This window comes from Heptranchias perlo, chromosome 26 (assembly GCF_035084215.1).
Source record: "Heptranchias perlo isolate sHepPer1 chromosome 26, sHepPer1.hap1, whole genome shotgun sequence".
NCBI lineage: Eukaryota > Metazoa > Chordata > Chondrichthyes > Hexanchiformes > Hexanchidae > Heptranchias > Heptranchias perlo.
In genome coordinates, this window is record NC_090350.1 from 36,710,645 (window position 1) to 36,732,365 (window position 21,721).

Genomic DNA, 21,721 nt, shown 5'->3' on the forward strand with positions numbered 1-21,721 from the left:
TCCTCCTCCTCCTCCTCCTCAATACGGACGCATTGCCCCTTTAACTAAATCACTGACAGGTGGCCACTCTACCTGGCAGTGCAAAGGTCAAGATTTCCAACGTGAGCTTGCCCAATAACCTGGAGTGAGCCTGCCCACCTCATACAAGGATAATGTGAAAACTGCCTCCTTATTCTTGGCTCCCCATCTCCTCTCTTGCCACAAATCAAAGAAATGGTTCAACTCAAAAAGGTTTTTTTCCCCCTCTCTTCTGTGTAAAAGTAAACAGCAAAAAAGATCAGAAGTGCCTACAATAAGTGCTCCATAATCAAGTCACCCTTTAATCAAAATGATTAAACCCATCCTTCTTTATGGCTCCTTTGTTTTTGTTTTCCTTGATTAACTAAGAGATGGTTTTCTAAGCAGAAAAACGGAGAAATTGGCTCATTCCCACCAGTCCTGTGGGAACCGTCATGGCCTTCATTAGAGTCTCTAGATCACCTGCTGCAAAGATCCTAAAATAAAACAATGAAGATCCAGAGACAAAGTAGAGAAAGATATAAAAAAGCAGGAATATTATACATTGAAAAGGCAAGTAGCGTTATAGAAGTGAAGGACCAGCTAAGAGAGCAGACAGGGTACATACAAGACTACAAGGAAAGGAGCAATTAAGGCTGGAAAATAAAGACTTTGTAACTGTGACAAAAGGGTGTGTATATTTTAACACTAAATCCTTCAGAAATCAATCAATCAATCAATCAATGCTTTACAGAATTCCCTTACCAATAATGTCAATTTGAAACAAGTCTTCGAGAAACCCGTTTAATTTCCCTTTGTGACATTATGTACCCCAACTGCCCGCTGAAGGGTGCAGATTGGTCGCCAGGAAACACCACATCATTAACGACAAAAGGCTCGTAAACATAAAGAGGAATTATCCTTTTCATTGCAAGTTAACAGACAGGACATGCTTGCAATATACAATGCTTGTCTACCTCAATCGAACAATCATTATTTTATTGGGTACTAATTGGACTGAAACATCAAAGCAGACAATGGAGCCAAGCACACATCCAGCATTCTTTGAGTGTTGCTGTCATACATGGAAAGAATGTACTCAGGCTAGTTTCCAACTTCAACAATATGTGTTTCAACATAACTGAACCAACAACAGAAGGTCTGAATTGGGGGGGGGGGGGGGGAGAAAAAAACCTTTACTGTAAAACACACTTACTGTCAAATACGGACATAGACGTGGATTCCGATTCTTCAGCGACTGTCCTCCCTAAAATATAAAAAAAGTCTTCAGTTAAGGAAAAGGTTAAAGTACCACCCGAATTATTACCAGACAAGATTTTAAGAGAACAGGACCTGTTTGAGGGAAAATACTTCACCATTTGATCACAGAAATTACACTAAAACCAGTCGGTTTTATCACAAGGATGATTAATGGACTGATACCAATATAGTATAGGAAAAAAACACACCAATACACCTTAATGTTGTGGGATACGTTTGAACAATGCCTCGTCTCTCACTTGACACTCAAATCCTCCTACAGGATTATTTTGGAGGGTACGGACAATCCCAAACACCTCTTCTCATGCTATACCACCTGTTCTGAGCCCTCTAGCTCACCAATGTTAAGTGTGAGAAACTAAAGGATTTTTTTTGTCTTGAAGCTCTTGACTGTTTGGTCGCCTCAGCCTCTTCCCTTACCATAGAATAACCCTGATCTTCCATCACTCTCCTCTGTCTCTTTCCAACCTAATCGCCTCCACAAAATTCAACTCCTGTGCCCTTGACCCTCTCCCAACCCAACCACTTATCACACAACTGCCTCTCCATGACCCAATGCTCAATGGCTCCTTTTCTTCAGGCTCTGTCCCTTTGCTCTTGAAAACTGCCAACGTCACCTTGCCTTCTTAAAAAGGCTATCTTCAATTCATCCATCATCTCCAACTATTGACCTTTCTCCAACCTCCCTGTGCTCTTTAAGGTTGTTCAGGTGAGTTGTTGCTACCCAGCTCCATTCCCACCCACTCATCACTTCCTACTGAAACCCCGTCAACCCTGCCCACAGCAGTGAGAACACCCTGGTCAAAGTTACTGATGGCATCTTGTGACCACAGACATGGCACACTACCCCTCCTCAACCTCTCCAGGATATTTAAGATGGTCAACTATTTGATCCATCTCCACTGTGGTCCATTTCTGTGGCACTGCCCTCATGCAGTTCCACTCTTACTTGTCCCAATATCTCCTGCAATGGTTTTTCCCTCACCTCAAGAGCATCCTAAAGTTCCATACTTTTCCCTTCCCTTTTCTCATCTACATGTTGCTCTTTGATGACACCATCATTAGGCACATGAATGCGGACAATGCCCAGTTCTACTTCTCCAGCACTGCTTTGGATTGACTGACCACCACTGTGCTATCAAATTGATTGTCCCAGATCAAGTCATGGACGAGCAAGAACTTTCACCAACTTATCATTAAGACTGAAGCCATTGATAAGTGAGGTGCATCTCTATGGGGACAGAATGCGCACTCCGAATCAATGGGTTGGCTTGAAGATTCTGATGCCTGGAAACCCATCACTATGTTTAACACACACAGCTGACCAGAAAACAAAAAGTGCTTCAGTACATTGAATTCAAAATGCTCAACCTCATTTACAAATCACCACCACCACTGCAACCTCTTCCAATCCTACATGCCAGGACATGACTTCTGCTCTTCTGACTCTTGCCTCCTTTGCATCCCCTGATCTCTCTGTTCCATTTTCAGTGGCACACCCAGAATAAGAGGTGATCTCATTGAAACATACAAAATTCTTACAGGGCTCGACAGGGTAGATGCAAGGAGGATGTTTTCCCTGGCTGGGGAATCTAGGTATTCTTAGTTCACCATCTCAAATTGTTCCTACCACTGCCGCCTGTAACCACTAGTACTGTAGAGAACATCCTTATGTCACTGTTAATGCTAGTTAATTTGCCAATCTGCCAGAGAGAAAAAAAGTCACACTTAAGCCAATACTCAATAGCATTGTGCGATACTCTTAACTCATTACCTCAAATTGCTCCCACCACCAGTGACAGTCATGTACCTTACACATAATGTTCTCAAAATCCTCTTCAGATACAACACAAGTTTGGAATGACAAAATCCGTGATTGTACGACTGGATGTTTTACAGTTTACATTTACATTGAAAGAAAGAGTGTGAAATTTTCCTACATTCTTATTAAAATCACAATGACGACACTGCGAGTGAGTGTATCCACCAAAGGAACCAAGGTTAAAGTGGGCCCTTCAGACAAGCTTTGATCTAATGCCAAATAGCATAGGAGCTTGGAGTTTTGTCATCCTTCCAACTAAAATCGGTATCAGATTTAATCCTTTTTGAAATAACCATACCCCTGATATCTAGTTAAGTGGTACCAAGGCCACTGACAGTATTGGCTCTTGTGTAAAGCCTCTCTGTACTAAGTCCCAATCTTAGAATATACTATTATATAACTAGATAGAACATTCTTATAAAAAAAAAGAGATTTTCTTTCAAATTCAAACTTTGGTCAGAGTTTAATGGATTAATTGGTTCTAAATTTTGCTTCAAATAAAATTGGACAAAATTTGGGGCAATTTTCTTCTGTAGCCACATTCATGCCCAAGAGAAACTCAATTCACTCGTGCATCAGATAGAGAAGGGGGGGGGGCGGGGAAAGAGAGCGAGCATGAGAGTGGGCAAGAGAGCGACAGCGAGAGTTCCTTCACTTCAGCTTTAGGTCAAAGAGCAGCATCAAAACTAGACCTTGCACTCTCTACCGCACCAGATATAACTTCTTGGCACTACTAAAACACCCTGTAACATCCTCCATGGACACAGATGTCTGAGCACTTTGTAGGGCAGTGGACAAAGAGGGATAAGGAGGGAGCAGAGGCATTGAATAGAAACATCTTGAGAAGGCTTTTGAAAGCAGGTGAGGGAAGTAACAAGGCAGAGGTGCTAAGGGAGAGAGAGAGCCTTCTCTTAGTGGTTGAAGGATAGTGGAGCAGTATTGGAGGAGCAGAGGGTGCAAGAAGAGACTGGAAAAGATTGCAGAAGTAAAAGAGGATCAAGGCCATGGAGGAAGTTGAAGGTGAAGAGTCATTGCACCTTAGCAAGGACAGGGGGCGATGGTGATGCAGGGGAGAACAACGACCACAGTCCTCCAGAAATTTATGGAGGGTGGAAGCAGGGATGCTGGCAAGGGAAGCACTGGAGAAATCCTGTTTTGAGGTGGTAATGGCATGGATTAGGGGACAGAGGGAGACTCAAAGTATCAAGTTTAAAGCTCGAAACAGAGAAGGTCCAAAAAGACGTGGGGTCCGTGTACATAAATTAAAATGTCATGGACAGGTACAGAAAAGAGTCAAAAAGGCTAATGGAATGCTGGCCTTTATATCTAGACAACTAGAATACAAGAGGGTAGAAGTTGTGTTACAGTTACACAAAGCCCTGGTTAGACCACACCTGGAGTACTGTGTTCAATTCTGGGCACTGCACCTTAGGAAGGATATATTGGCCTTGGAGGAGTGCAGCGTAGATTTACTAGAATGATACCTGGACTTCAAGGGTTAATGAGGAGAGATTACACAAACTCGGGTTATATTCCCTGGAATTTAGAAGATTAAGGGGTGACTTGATCGAAGTTTTCAAGATATTAAGGGGAACGGATAGGGGAGAGTTTAGGACTAGGGGACATAGCCTAAAAATTAGAGCCAGGACTTTCAGGAGTGAAGTTAGGAAACACTTCTACACGCAAAGGGTGGTAGAAATTTGGAACTCTCTTCCGTTAGCGGCAGTTGATGCTAGCTCAATTGTTAATTTTAAATCTGAGATTGATAGATTTTTATTAACCAAAGGTATTAAGGGATATGGGGCTAAGGTGGGTATAGGGAGTTAGGTCACAGATCAGCCATGATCTCATTGAACGGCAGAACAGGCTCGAGAGACTAAGTGGCCTACTCCTGTTCCTATTGACGCATTTTAAAAGTTAATTCACCACCTTACTTGACAGAATCATTCTCAGATCTCCTTAGACTTGACACTTTTACCTTGAGTTGGTTTAATGTGGCTGCACAAGGCACAAATAAGGTCAGGACCTTTCATCAGTACAATAGGACTGTAAAAGTGACAAGCACTTGCAAAATGAATGACCTTCCTACCCCTCCTTCCCCAATAGGGAAATGTTAAGAGCCATTAACATTCTCAATGTGAATCAATATGATCACTCTTGGGCATAATTACTGTGCTAGTAATAAAACTGAACATCCCTGAGCTTCTCCCCAGTAACTGCTATAGGAAGATTGTGTTATTGATCCGGGAAATACGTTTGGTTTTAAATCTTTTTTCAAATTAAAAACTCTTCTAGCTGTTGACATTATAGCAGAAGAAGTGTTGGAACCAGGAGAGAATGGCCTCCTAAAACAATACAAAAAATACTCAAAAAAATTTATGTTACTGCACCCTTTGAAATAAGTTAACAATCCCATATTCCAAAAATAGATAACAAAATACTTTAAGCGCCATAATATACTTAAATTATACAATACTGATTGAGAATTGTTGGAAACAGTAAAAACCATTAGGCTCAACAAGCCTATCCCTTTTTGACAGATCTAACCCACCTACCAAACACCATTTCCACTGAAGCAGAGAAAGCCAAGGGGGGATTTAATAGAGTTTTTAAAATTATGAAGGGTTTTGATAAAGTGAATATGAAAAAATTATTTCCTCTGTTTGAGGAGTGACATGGGGTCATCAATTTAAAATTGTCACCAAGAGCGAGGAGAGAGAGTCAAAGAAATTTCTTTAAGCGGGGGATTGTTAGAACATGGAACGCTTTGCTACAGGGAGTAGTCAAAACAGAAACCATGATCCACTTTTTCCTTGAAAGAGCAAACATTTGATGCATAGAAAAATACAAGGAAATAGGATTAGTTTGGGATTGCTGCAGGAAAGAGCCAGCACAGATATAATGGGCCAAATAGCCTCCTTCTGTGCTGTAAACTTCCATGGCTCCATGGTTCTACTTGCTTTCTCACCATAACCCCTCTCAAGACACAGAACTGTCTCCTGAACCTCTTCTCACTGCCTACTTCAAATGGTATTTCCCAAATGTTTAAACTATTTGTTCATGGAAACAATAATTCTTTGGTTGTGTGCAATAATGAATGTATATTAAACAAACAAACTCAGATAGATATAGATATCTATCACCAAAGCTGTAGGAAACACAGCGGCCAATTTGCACTATAGCTGCTGCAAGAAACCTACTGCCCCCAACACGACAGTTGCATTGCAAAACAACACTTCAGACACCTCCAGCCTGAGTTGCAGTCCACATCACAATTGTTTTAAAAACTCAGTACCCAATTCTGATGATGTTGCAACAACAACTTGAATTTATATAGCACCATTAATGTAGAAAACCATTAAAGGCAATATATAAATGCAAGTTGTTGTTGGAACAGAAGTGTAAACAAACAGACACAAATGGACACTGAGTCAAAGAGAGAAACATTAAGAGGGGTCAAGAGCTTGGTTTTATGGAAGATCTTAAAAAGGAGAGGGAATGGAAATGTTTAGGGAAGAAATGTCAAAGTGTAAGGCCTAGATCGTCAAATGTCAAGTGTAAGGCTGAAGGTACAATCACCAATAGTGGGGCAAAGGTGGGGGGGTGGGAATGCACAAAAGATCAGAATCAGAGAGATGCAGAATTTGGAAGGGGGAGGTTGTAAGGATGAAGGAGGCTACAGAGCTAGGGAGGGGTGAGGCCAAGAAGGAATTTAAACACAAGGATGAGAATTTTAAATTTGAGGGATTGTTCCCAGCAAGCAAAGAGGTGATGGGTGAGCGGGATTGGCATGGGATAGGATGAAGCTGAAGTTTATGGAGGATGGGAGGCTGGCCAGGGAGAGCATTGGAATAGTCGAAACTGGAGGTGACAAAGGCATGAATGAGTGCATCAGCAGCAGATGGGCTGAGGCGGGGTGGAGGTGGACAACGTTACAGAAGTGAAAGTAGGTGGTTCTTGTTAATGGAAAGATAAGCTCATTTAGGGCCAAATGGGGCACTGAGATTACAGACAATCTGTTTGAACCTGACACAGTGGCCAGGAAGGGGGGTGGAATCAGTGGAAGGGTACGAAGTTTGTGACAGGGGCCAAAAACAATGGTTTCAGGCTTCCCAATGTTTAACTGGATGAAATTGTGGCTTATCCAGAATTGGACGTTAGATAACTAGTCATAGAATCACGGACAGTTACGGCACAGGAGGCGGCCATTTGGCCCATCGTGTCCATGCCGGCCGGAAAAAGCGATCCAGCTTAATCCCCTTTTCAGCAGTTGGTCCATAGCCCTGTAGGTTACAGAGTGTCAAGTGCACATCCAAGTACTTTTTAAATGAGTTGAGGGTTTCTGCCTCTACCACCCTTTCAGGCAGTGAGTTCCAGACCCCCACCACCATCTGGGTGAAACAATTTCTCCTCAGCTCCCCTCTAATCCTTCTACCAATTATTTTAAATCTATGCCCCCTGATCACTGACCCCTCTGCTAAGGGAAATAGGTCCTCCCTATCCATTCTATCTAGTCCTGTCATAATTTTATATACCTCAATTAAATCTCCCCTCAGCCTCCTTTGTTCCAAAGAAAACAACCCCAGCCTATCCAATCTTTTCTCATAGCTAAAATTCTCCAGCCATGGCAACATCCTCGTAAATCTCCTCTGTACCCTCTCTAGTGCAATCACATTTTTCCTGTAATGTGACCAGAACTGTATGCAGTACTCAGGCTGTGGCCTAACCACGTTTTACACAGTTCCAGCCCTGCTCTTACATTCTATGCCTCGGCTAATAAAGGATAGTATCCCGCATGCCTTTTTAATCACTTTATCTACCTGTCCTACTACCTTCAGGGGTCTGTGGACATGCACTCCAAGGTCCCTTTGTTCCTCTCCACCTCTCAGCATCCTCCCATTTATTGTGAATCCCCTTGCCTTGTTTACCCTCCCCAAATGCATTACCTCACTTCTCCGGACTGAATTCCATTTGCCACTTTTCTGCCCACCTGACCAGTCTGTAGCTTTCCTCCTCACTATCAACCACACGGCCAATTTTTGTATCATCTGCAAATTTCTTGATCAAGCTCCCCACATTCAAGTCCAGATCATTAATAGACAAAAAGCAAGGGACCTAGTACCGAGCCTTGCGGAACCCCACTGGAAACAGCCTTCCAGTCGCAAAAACACCCGTCAACCATTATCCTTTGCTTCCTGCCTCTTAGCCAATTTTGGATCCAACTAGCCACTTTCCGTTAGATCCCATGGGCTTTTACTTTTTTTGACCAGTCTCAGAATACGGGGTATGCCATTTAGAACAGAGATGAGGAGAAATTTCTTCACTCAGAGGGTGGTGAACCTGTGGAATTCTCTACCACAGAAGGCAGTGGACGACAAGTCATTAGATGTATTCAAGAAGAAGGAGATAGATATATTTCTTAATGCTAAAGGCATCAAGAGATATGGGGAAAAAGCGGGAACAGGGTACTGAGTTAGACGATCAGCCATGATCATTTTGAATGGCAGAGCAGGCCCGAAGGGCCGAATGGCCTACTCTTGCTCCTATTTTCTATGTTTCCAAGTTATTTCCTCCCTTGCTTCTTTTTAACAGCCTGGGATACATTTAAACCGGGCCTGGTGCTTTATCTACTTTCAAAGATGCCAAACCCCTTAATACTTTCTCTCTCACTATATTTATCCCATCCAATATTTCACACTCCTCCTCCTCCTCCTAAACTACAATCTCTGCATCATCCCCCTCTTTTGTGAAGACAGGCGCAAAGTATTCTTTAAGAACCATACCCACATCTTCTGCCTCCACACATAGGGCCTATTAGAGACCAAAATGGTAACCTACTTTTTTCTTGGTTATCCTCGTGCTCGTTATGTATTTATAAAACATTTTTGGGGTTTTCCTTAACTTTACTTGCCAGCATTTTTCCATGCTCTCTTTGCTTTCCTTTTTAATTTCACCCCTGCATTTTCTGTACTCCTCTAGGCTTTCTGCAGTATTGAGTTCTCGGTGTCTGACATAAGCTTCCCTTTTTTGCTTTATCTTACCCTGTATGCTCCTTGTCATCCAGGGGGGCTCTAGATTTGGCAGTCCCACCGTTTTTCTTTGTGGGAATATGTTTACTCTGAACCCCTTGAATCCCCCCCTTGAACGCCTCCCACTGCTCTGACACTGATTTACCTTCAGGTAGCTGTTTCCAGTCCACTTTTGCTAAATCACTTCTCAGCTTAGTAAAATTGGCCTTTCCCCAATTGAGAACTTTAATTTAGTCTGACAACAAAAGCAGTGGAGGGGGTCAACAGAAGTGGTAGAGGGGTAGACCTGAGTGTCATCAGTGTACTTACTATCTAATTCATCATTCCAGTCAAAACCAATGTTTTAAATTAAAATTTCCTTTCTAAAAAAAATTACACCACTCTTTACTTACCAAATTAGTTCAGCAATATATAACTGTACAAAACGTGCTCAAGAAACTATTCTGTATCTGACAAAACTCAATGGTAAAATCAATAAGATTCAGCTCATCAGTTGAAAAAAAAGCAGGTTCCTTGGAGGAGACACATTGTTCCAGTTTTGTCATAAATCAGTCCGCTCAACTGGCTATTGACACTTGCATCCAAAAGGCATAGAGTGTCAATCAGAAGATGTGCAACCCGAACAGCTCAAACTGTCATTACACTTCACACCAAGTACATATACACACACCAAGTACATATACACACACCAAGATTTTAATATATATTTGAAAAAAGTTACTATTGGCTTGTGATGAAAATAGGGCCTTTTTCTGATTTACCTTCACTTGAACAAGTATTCATTGTCTTAGTACAGTACTTCATACCAATGATTGTAAAATAAACCATTACTGATCAAATTCTGTTGGTGGGTTGCTATCAAGCTGAAGAATAAGTGATAAAACCATAGTTAAACTGAGAGAGATGGTGTGTTCCGAAGAATAGAAGGAATTACTTAAAATGCAGATATATTGTGAAGACAAGCAAGGGCTGGCGATCACCTATGATCTCGAGGGTACAACATGGCACCCTGCTTATTGTGAAATTGTTGCTTAGGCAGAGTTCATAGGGTATCCATGAAATGTCAGCCTTTACAAAGCCATGGAGAACATTCAGGTTTAAAGGGTTAAAAACTAATCATGGCAAAGCATGTCGAAGTCCTTACTCTCTTCAGAATTGCAAAGATCTGTGGCAAAAGGGAAGGAAAGATAGCGATGAAGCAGTGAAAAAAAAGTAACAAAAAAAGGGAGAAGAAGTAGTTGAATTTCTATAGTGCTTCATGTGAAACATCACTTTGCAATGCAAAGCAGAAATCAAGTAGAGAGGAGAAAAAAGTTGAGGTAAAGAGAAGAAAGTCTGAAGACACAAAAGAAAGGTTTTCAGGAGAAGGAAAGAATTCGAGGGCTGGGCGTGTTGATTAAAGATCAGCTTCTGATAGCGAAGCAGAGTGAGGGTGAACAAACAATAATACAAAGTCAGAGGAGCTGAGGGCTTGGGCTCAGAGATAGGGCTGAAGAAGACAATTCAGATTGGGTGGGGTGAGGCTGTTGAGAGCGGAAAACAAAGGTCTTAAAGTTGATTCGCTGGGGCAAGGGAACCTGTGCATCTTGGCAAAGATAGGGATGTTGGGTATGCTTGAACTTCTGTTTTCGTTCTCTAATTCCCCTTTTCCTGTGGTGGGAGAGAGTTTTCAAACCACTTTAGTCTTGGTATGTTTCATGGGGAGAAATAAACCGTCTCACTCAGTGCTGCAATGAAATATTTTAATTGATTTGTTGAGTGTAAGTCAGTCAGATTTGACCCATGTATAATTCTGAACTTCTACTGCAAGATATCCATTAGATTATAATTTAGGATACAGACCTGAATGAGAAAGGTCAACTAACCCAGCAACATCACAAACTACAATTTGTCTGGAAGTCTAGATAGACGCAAGATTGAAGATTATTGGATGCAGTTTTCCAAAGCAGGGAGAAAGACAGCCATTAAGCTCCTGGCTGCATTCTTCCAGACGAGCGTCTCGATATCTTATCACAGCAGCTTGACTGACTGCAAGCGGCAAAACTATCATCACACCACAGACTTTACGTTTGCTGCTGCATTTCAAGGCCGCAGAATGTCCAAACTGCTGTGAGTGATTTCATTCAAATGCAATAGTAATTGTATTACTTCACCTTCAATAAGAAGGTGGATATTCGCCATTTTACCGCCTTGACAAGTCGACGTGAATCACTCATGCACACTCCAATTATACCTCTACTCCACCTTGACATAATTTAATAAATTCCTTTGAGTCTTCCAGTTAAGGCAGGTATATAGACGGAGTGGAAATCAGACCAGGTCGGATGTTACGACTGCACAGAATGTATCTACATTTCAGGACTTCAGTCCTTGAGAGAATATTAGAGCAAACACACTCCTTCCTCTTCAAAAGGACATCAGTTTTAGACAAAAATATTCAAACCAATGCTTAAACACAAGAGACATTTGACAGCCATTTTGTTAGAGGTTATTCAAGTTCAATTTACACTTTCTTTTTCTTATACAAGGTGCACCCACTCAGTTAACCGGTCTTTTCTTTTTCAGAAGCCGACAGACCTACTGCATACTGCCACCATTTTCTGTTTTTATTTCAGCCACCCATTCTCATGACCAGGATCCAAGTTATCAGTGTATTTCTGCACATGGCCACTGGATTGTTTAATTATAACAGCTTGCATTCATAGAGCATCTTTAATGTAGTAAAACATCCCAAGGCGCATCACAGGAGCGATAAACAAAAATTGACAAAGCCAAAGGAGACATTAGGGCAGGTGACCAAACTCTTGTCAAAGAGAGAGGTTTTAAGCAGAGTCTTAAAAAGGAGGAGGTGGAGAGGACAAGAGGTTTGGGGAGGGAATCCTAGAACTTAGAGCCTGGACAGCTGAAGGCACGGCCACCAATGGTGGGGCAAAGGAATGGGGGATTTATTATTTAAGTGTATCTAATAAGGCATAAATGCTTGTAATGTAAAGATTGTACTAAAACAAGGGTGGAGTGTAGTTATTAGAAAGGAGGCTTTAAATATTGAGACATTCTGATACGTGTAAAGACTCAGTATATTAAACAAAACTTGTACAAATGTATCCCAGTTTGTACAGAAGCTGATAAGGCAGGATTCTCTTATAAAAACATCTCTCTCATTCTCTCTCTCTGTTGTTCTAAGGTGTGACTGTTTCTCTTTAAGGCCAGAAATTCTAATTGTTGTTAAGTAAACACAGGCTCAGGACAATCAGAGCTTATTGTTGGGACAGGGAACCATGCTGATTGCAACATGCTAGTCAGCTTCAGTCTACCGGGAAGCAGCAGCCAGCATTTTAAGATTTCATCCGCAACAAAGTGTGACAACAGCAATATGAATTATGTTTTATTAATATGGATAGATTATAGAGATAACTGACATATAAAAGTCTTGGGTTTAATACACATTTGCCATACTCCAACTATCACACACTAGATGTCACACTTTATTACAGATACAAAACAATCTTTAAGCTGGTCATTGACTTGGAACCTGAAATTCACAAGCAACTTATTGACCTCTAATTCATCTTACAAGCAACCACAGTTACTTGGATTGTCACTGGGAATAGATTAGCAGTGATCTTAAAGGGGTAGGTCAGGTTAGCATGTAAAATATCACAACCGATTCCGGACACCAGGCTTACGCATGAGCAACACCACAGGAGATCTGCTGGAACGTTTACAATAATCCAAATGATTCTTAAAATGGAATATGTACTTACAAACTTCATACTTCTGAGCTAAACCCAACAACTATAGTTCTTTAAAAAGGAGAAACTGAATTGAAAACTTCCCCTGTTGGCTCAGTGGGTAACTGCACCTTCTGGTACAGAGCTGTACATCTCAGAAGGTCTCGGGTCGACCTCTGGTTGTGTTCTATCAGCTGGGGTAGTAATACGATTGGCCTGGGAAGGCCACTACTTCCATGTGAGGCAGCAATTTTTATGTCCGTCCTCCATCCTAATATACCGTATTGATTGCTCATGGTGCAGTCTCCTCGACAACGGGGAGAGCAAATGTAGGCTTAGCACCTCTGTTCTGACAACAAGTGTGAATCGGACTTCCTCGTGGCTTGACACTGTAATCCTACCTCCTTTTCCCATTTTGACCAGGCTACGGCCTCCTATGTTGTTCTAATCAGACTCAATGCAGTCTCCAGGAACAATGCCTCATCTTTGCAGCTTGAAGGCCACTTAAAGCCATTAACTCTGGATTAGAGTATCTGCCCTTTCTTTCGCTCTCTATTTTCCCCCAAACTTAATAAAATGCTTATATGTCTTTTAGTTTCCAGTACAGATGTTGAGTTGTCTGTTCACTTTCATCATTTTTATTAATACTTTTATTTGAAACTTCCCTCTGTATTTTGAATATTGTGAATTTAAAATGAACTTCAGTTATTTCTTTATTTTAGTTGGTGGGAGGGGGAGGAGGAGGAGGAGGAATGTTCTCCAGGGAAATTACAATTCCACAGGGCTTATTTGGTACAGAGAGCTTCCTACAAGGAAGTCATTAGATATAGTCACAAGTTAACTGCATCAGAAATTCATTCACATTTCTTGACATGTTAATGCATAAGAGTTTGCAGACTTATATTGGAGCCAAACTGATTATGAGGGCAGGCAAGCTGTTTGATGTGGAAATCGTCCATCGACAGCAAACAAATCCAAACCAGGATAGCAGGAAGACTGCAGTTCATAGCCTATCTGCTCGAATGGTAGAACTGATTAATGGTATGATCGCCTGTCTAAAGGGAAAAAACTGCTTTGATATTGTGCGCAATAATCTATTTTGAAATCCCGGAATAGCAAAGCGTAGATGGAAGGGCTCCATGAAGTTGAGTGCCCAGGTTATAATCATCAGAGACTCAGTTAAAATATTCTGGACAGCACAGCTAGGACATTGTATTCTTATTCTATTTTGGAGCTTTTTAAGTATTGTTATATTGTGATGCTGATTACTTGCTGTATTTTGCTTTGGTTTAATTATATTTCTATCAAATAAATTTGAACTATTAGCCTTAGCCTGAAAGATACAATTGGCTTCTGGAGTGTACAGCAGCGCATAACGACAAGCCATGTAATCCCTGGTGCGACGCACTGAGGTAAAACAGTAATTGTTAATCCTGCAGTACATTAATCTCAATCACGTCGAGAGCAAATTTCAGTCCATAAGCAATTTACGGAAGCTATTTACAGAAAGTGCCTTTTAACATGAGCCCATGTTTAGAATGTTAGGAGGAAGCCCAAATCAAAACAAAGGGTTCAAATGCTCAGGGATACAAGTTAAAATGAGGAAGTTAGAAGAAATTAAGTGGAACTTTTTCACCTAAAGAATAATAGGACTTTAAATTAAGGGTCATTGAAGCAGGAGAATATAAAATGGGTTGGAGAGAGAATTGGATGGGTTGCTGGATAGATAAATGGTTGAGGGATGTGTCAAGAATGGAGATAGAGGAGGTTGATCTCCAAAAACAGGAGGCTCCTTGGGCCTAATGGTCCCTAAACCATTGTCCCTAAAAGGTTCTCATGTCTGGAAAGCACAAGGCAAAACAAATACATAGCATGGTGAGTCCAGCTGGCTGCTACTGTACACCTTCCAGTGTCAAGTTACAGAACAGCAACAGCAGGGGCTTGGTAGAATGACATTTGGCTACCACTTCTGGGCTGAAGAATTGTTTGTGGCTTTGATTTGAGCTTGAAGAGAAAGACAAAATGGCTCCTTTTAACAAAAAGAGGGGCAATAAAAAAAAAATCTAAAATGCTGATAAACCTAAATTTTTCTTCAATCTTGTGACACTGGACAGAGTATATTGAGACTCCATGTTATTCCTGCTAGCCTTTAGCTGAAGTGGCATTAGGGAAGGAGGCACTTTAAAAACATTTTGCTCCAGTGTAATGTAGCTTGCCCTCGAGAGATATCAGCAAATTTTGTAATAACAATTATCAAATAAGATGGTCATTCTTTGCAGCAAGTAACAGTAAGATTTACTGGAGAATTGGGATTACACAACCAGAGCAGATGGGAGCTCCACCTGACTGAAGGTTACAAAAAGGATTTTTAAAGAAGTGATCCACACAGGAGACAATTTTATCCAAGAAAGTTGTCAGCCAGGTCCACAGGTTTTGTTCCAGGAACAAGACATTCAAGAAGGAGGATCAGGAGAGGTGGGCAGGGAGCTTGACGTGGAAGACACAAAAATTTAATCAACATTTACCACTGAACCAAAAGAGCTAGCGGACACTGTCGGTGGTTGTCTCAGCCAAGAGACAGAAGTGTGATATCTTCCCTCGAGTTAATGTTACAGTTAATGTAACAGCAGTGACACTGGATGATGGGGTAAGAGAAGCTCATATGTATAATGCACAGGACTCTACTAAGCTGCTTGTACATTCGTTCCATGCCACTGCCCTAAGCTCCAGGTAGGACGTTCTTACCCAGCCAGCGGCCACCCTGAAAGTAATTTTGCCCAAATTAAATATCCCTAGACTTGCACCAATGCACTTTGGAACCAATATAAAAAAGGCAGCTTTAAGCACAACCAAGCACTACATACTGAACCCTTACATTACATACAACAACTTGTATTTACACAGCGCTTTTAATGTAGAAAAACATCCCAAGGCACTTCACAGAGACATAATCAGAACTAAATGGACATCGAGCCAAAGAATGTGGGGGACCAAAGGTTTTACACCCAAAACGTCATCGCATCTGTTCTCTGATGCTGACTAGTCTGCCGTAAGTTTCCAGCATTATTTTTTGCCTCTAGGACCACTGTCACACACAACCGTAAGGAATCTTACAACACCAGGTTATAGTCCAACTGTTTTATTTGAAAATCACAAGCTTTCGGAGGCTTTCTCCTTCGTCAGACACAACCGGCTCAGGTTGACATATTTTAGAATGTTTCCCACCCGTGTTCAGCTTAACTCCCATTCATAGAATCATACAGCACAGAAGGAGGCCATTCGGTCCATCGTGCCTGTGCCGGCTCTTTGAAAGAGCTATCCAATTTATCCCACTCCCCCGCTCTTTCCCCATAGCCCTGCAAATTTTTCCTTTAAGTATTTATCTAATTCCTCTTTGAAAGATACTATTGAATCTGCTTCAATCACCCTTTCAGGCAATGCACTCCAGATTGAAACAACTTGCTGAGTTAAGAAAAGAAATCAGAATTTCCACCAGTCTCTCTGCAATATGTGATTTGGCTGCACAAAGAGGTTAAATTCTTGACAGATGAGAAATTACCTCTTAAAAAAAATCTTAGCAACTTGGGCTTGAATTGTTATTTCCCAAATGTGCACTTGTGACTCTTTCAAGTTGTCATTTCTTCCAGTGATTCAGGTTTGAAATACTAGACATGTACACATGCAGCGAACAGCATTGTAATCCACTAACTGGGCAGGAGCTGAGGCGGCAATTTTTTCCCTTCCAAACCACCGGATCAATACAGAACAGTGAGCACACATCACTCGCACTGCACTAATCTGACTGCACACACACAGAGAAACACAATGCACACGCAGCGCAAACTTTCTCTGAGAGCTTTTGTTTGTCCATGAAATAGGCTTCCATGCATTTTCTTTTTGTACTTACAACATCGAACATGAACACAAGTCTGTTGGACTAAGTCCCCTAGATTGCAGCGATAGTGTGGCCCTGCATGCTCCTTCCGTTCTTCCGACCATGGTCTATTGTGCCTTTCCCTTCCCTATCAGTGTAACAGCCTTCAGAGAGTATGCCCCTGCACCCTGGAATTCTCTCCCCAAGCCTTGCGACCTCTCAGCAGCTTCAAAAAATAAAGCCGCCTCAAAATTTAGCTCATCAACCATCCCTTTGGTCACCTCCCACTGCCTGTTCGGTGTCCTCCAATCCCCTTGCAAAGGTGTCTTAGAACTTTACAAAAGTGCATGTTTCACTTGTTGTTTAAATGTCACCTAGAAACTATTTGGAACCAACCCAACCCATTTTCTGAAAGAAAAATTAAAATGTAATAATTTGAACAGAACACTTTTTGCCTCCATTGTCAGTTTCAAACACTCCCAGGTCAGGTTGAGCAAGATTAGATGCAGAGTGAAGCTCTTTCTATCCAGCCCCAATACAGTCTACTGCAACGTCAGAACAGCACCCCCACTGTAACAGTGTTTCCCCTTTTCCAATACCCTTCTAGCCTGTTGAAGGGTCAATTTTGTGCTAAGGACTTTTACACACTAGGAATTGGGTTATAATGGGGGGGGGGAACCCCCTTGCTTTGTTACCTCTCATTTCTTCAAAAGCCTCTTAAAAGCCCCTCTCTCCAACTACGCATTAAGTTTCCCCTTTAAGCCTACCCATCTGCTGCTCGATGTCCTAATCTCCCCGGTTATAAAGCACTTGGGCCATTCTCCTGCATCAGGACATTATACTGCATGTTGCTGCTGTACTTCATCTCTGGCAGCAAGACTGAGGTATAAGAGCCAACTCTCTATCTATCAGATGAACAGTGACCCTCAGGTCCTGGAGCATCCAAACTCCTAGGCACTTTGAACAGTACAACAAGCACCAAATTTATACTCAGCAGTGTCATCGGTTATGGAATGAAGCCCACACTTTATTTTCCCCTCCAGCTTTATCTCCTGATGTTCTCCTGCTGGGATATGGTTACAGATACCTACAATCCATTAGTACATTGTCTAATCTGGGACTTTCTGATGGTGTCCCTCTGTGCTACACTAGGGAACGCCTTCACCCACTGACCCAATCCCCGTAGTCAAAAGAAAAAAAAAAAGATTCCCGGCGAAGTAAGCACAATTACACCAACAAAACTCCCTTAGCCTGCTCGTGAAAAATTGAAACCTGGAAATCAAACTTTTAATTCATAAAAGGCTCTTGTCACCAGTGAGGTTCATGTAGAATCATGAAATCTTTCAGCACCAAAGGAGGCCATTTGGCCCATCGTACTTGTGCCAGCTATTTTGAAAGAGCTATCCAATTAGTCCCATTCCCCTGCTCTTTCCCCATAGCCCTGCAATTTTCTCCCTGTATTCTTCTTCATTCATTAATTTCAGTGTTAAATAGTCCTCCTTACCTTGACCTGCCATTTTTAAAGCCAGGTTTTTTGCAGCTTTAAAAAGGCGTACTATTACAAGATTATAATCAGATAAGTCACTCATCCGGAAGTCTGATTGCTATTCACTGTATATAGTTACGGAAATTTGCCAGATGTCAGGTGGAAGCAATTTGAAAAGGACACTTGTATTATATTAGGAGGAGAGATCATGATTACACTTAGACGGATCGGATCAGTGGGCTAAAGCCAAGGCATTTTACAAGTGCTGAAAAGGCACATGGAAAAAAAAAAGTGTTCAGCAGCAGCTGCATGGAGCCCCAGTAGTCTGATGGAATGGATATCATGGATTTCCAGGAGCCAGACGACATCAAATTGACTTCAACAGAGCTTCCCCAATGGCTCGTCTGGTTAAAGCAACGAGCAGCAATCTCGTTTACATCAGTCAACTGGCACCCGTACAACCATACCCCATGTAACAACCCTGATGGAGTGGGCTATGGGAAGGGAGGGTTGTAACTCCTTCTACCCCTTGGGTGGGGGGAAAAAAAGAAGAGCAGGTAGTTGGATGTACACTGGACTGGGAGGGGGAACAGAAAGCAATGTTGTTGCATATCGCTCTCTCGCTCTCTCTGAATGGCCGATTGAATAGCAGTGAGGAGCGGGAAGCTTGGCTGACTTTCTCCTCCAAGATCCAGGGAAAGCCGAGGCAATTACAGCAGGCCTAGTGCTCAGATCAATGAATTCAACATATTCTGAGAATCAAAACCGTGACCTTTTGGCTTGTATGACTCATCCAGTCACTACCTTCACCAGCTGAGCTGTCTGGGAAGCTCCAAGCATTTTATTCAAACCTGGATGGAGTTTTTTTAATGTTGACAACCAGTTTGAAGTAGTTCCTATTTTTGCCTTCCACTGATTTTTGGAAGCTTCCTTTGACACAATGCAGTTTAGCAATTCTCAGGAATTACTCAAGGAACCAAGAGCTATGAGGGAATGTCTCAGAGCACAAAGGTGACTCCAACGGTCTCCTGCTCTGACAGAGAGTTACCAAACAGAAGGAGGTACATTTGCACTGGACTGAAACAGACGTCAAATTTCAACCATCAAGAGTGAGACTCACTCTGATTTTTAAATGGATCTCATTCCAAATAATTAACACAGCCACAGCTGTTTAAATAACATAAGAAAATCTGTGGCAAGATCCATCAAACCCACTCCATCCAGGAACCCTACATGATTATTCCATTATCGACTTCCCTCTCCTAGCACCATTCTCTATTTTAAAGTGATATCAAGTTCTATTCTTCCACCCCCTCCCCGAAAATATTAAACCATAGTATTAATATCACCATAAACCTTTTCACCAGTCATCAATCCAGCTCCCTTTAAAGACATTAATTGACCCTGAATTAATTACATTCTCTGGCATTTGGTTACACTTTAGACATGTGATCTCTCCAAATTTTTCTGATCATCAATCTTGCTCCCAACAGTTTTCTGATGTTGACAACTCTGCAGGTGGGCTTGACTGAAGGTGGAAGAACCCTTTCTCTTCCCTCTCCCATCTGTATCAATGAGCTGAAGTTAATTGAAACTGACATTTAATAAAAGGCCAATAAATATGTTTTTAGTATTAATTTATTTCCTTCTAAAATATTTGCTTTTTTTTGGGGGGGGGGGGGGGGGGGGGGGGGGGGAGGGAGGGGAAAAAAATGGGAGCTTTTGGGACGATCTCCAACCGCACCCCCCACCAAACAACCGCATCCCCCACCCCCCTCCAACAACCGCACCCCCCCCCACAAACAACCGCGCCCCCCACCCCTCCAGACAACCGCCGCCCCACCCACCCCCTCCCCCAGTTTGAGTCTACAGTATTAGCAACGTCAGCATAAAAGAAAATCCTGAATTTTTAATTCAGGCTGCAGACATGTCTTTACTGAAGCAATTGTGATCAGATGCACAGCCGGACAGCAATAGAAGTCACTTTGATATGGATCAGTGCCTGTGGTCATTGTTATTGGGGGATGGGAGGAGTGCAGGAGAAAATTACAGTATGGTTAGTTGTTGTAGCTCCATTGTGAAAAGCTGTGCAGATATTCCCAAACTCTCCCCCAACCCTACCGTGATAGATATCATTAGGCGGATTGCCAGAACTGGCATTTAATAGAAACTTGGATTGCTGCATACTGCCTGCAGTCTGACTTGATTCGCTATGCCTGTCTGACTATCTGATTCGAAATTATTCTGGATCACACTTAAGACAAAAAATTCCTCCACTACCAGCATAATACATCCCAAAGGGGCTTTTGAAACTTTGAAATCAGCCATACCAATACTGTGCATGTTCCTATACCCCTGGACCGACTACAGTGTGTATTGTTCAATGTGCAAAGGAGGCCCTGCCCTTGTAAATTAAAGTTTTTTTTTAAATCCATCAAGTCCTGTGGTGGGGGAAACCAGTATGACACAGTTATACACACAACACTGCTTCACAGCTGATGAATTGATGGTGATAACAAACTTTGACAAATTCAGTACTTGTATGTGCGTGCAGCCAGATCAATGCTACTGAAAAAAAAAGTATAAGAAATCACGACCGCACTGGAATCAGTCTATTGCTCACTTTATCCCACCCTGCAGCTGCCAATTTTCACCAGGGCAGGATAGATGGAGCGGTTCCAAGTGCACTGCAAGCCCCCTCTTTCTCCACCCCCCCTACTTAATGCACACATCCCCAAGAGACCTGACATCCAGTTCAACAGGGAGCTCTGCCAATGTCCAAGCCAACATTCCTCTCAATTACCTCCAATAAAACAGATCAACTGGGTCAATCATTCATTTGCTGTTTGCAGGACCTTCTGCCCCATTTCCCTACATAACACTGACAACACTTCAAAAGTAACTCACTGACTGAAGTGCTTTGGGGTGTCCTGGGGACGTGAAAGGCTCTATATAAATGCGAGGTCATGCTTTCTTTAATCAATGTCTATTAAAACTAGGGAAGGGATGGCCAATAATTGCCTATTCACAACTCTCTTATCAATGCCTTTAAAATTCTCATGTGGGTATCATGAGGAATACATTTCCTGAAGGCTTCTCTGGTGCCACTACTATAACTTCACCAGAAACCCTGTTTACGCACGTAAACAAGCTTTCTGACATAGTTACAGTGGCAGAACCCTGAGGAAATTCACCGGCCAGGTTGTGTTCTTTTTTTGGATCAATCAACTGAATAACTTCTGTATTTGAAAAGCAGTTCAGGTCTAGTGATCACTTCAGCTCAAAATTACATGCAGGTACAAGAAAGTGTACCTCTGGGAAGTGGCTTAAGACCTAATTAAGGAGGGGAAAAAAAAGCACTCAAACAATTTTGAAAGTTCAGACACATTTCATTCCAGTGTGACCTTTAGTGTAATAATAGATCTGGAACTTATTTCTGACTTTTGAAACTGCACTCTAGCTGACTGCAGATTTTAAAATGAATGTTTTACAACCATCTTA

General features: G+C 41.9%; 1 protein-coding gene across 5 annotated transcripts in view; it reads right to left on the minus strand.

Annotated features, from left to right (window-relative positions):
• The window catches only part of LOC137342691 (receptor-type tyrosine-protein phosphatase U-like), a 767,577-nt gene that overhangs the window by 716,617 nt on the left and 29,239 nt on the right, over positions 1 to 21,721 (minus strand). For 4 of the 5 annotated variants that reach the window (XM_068006794.1, XM_068006792.1, XM_068006793.1 and 1 more), the window contains exon 2: positions 1,214 to 1,264. The exons of the other annotated variant lie outside the window; for it this stretch is intronic. In XM_068006794.1, coding sequence (XP_067862895.1) covers positions 1,214 to 1,264 — 51 coding nt within the window. The remainder of the gene's footprint in view (positions 1 to 1,213; positions 1,265 to 21,721) is intronic. 5 annotated transcript variants of the gene reach the window in all.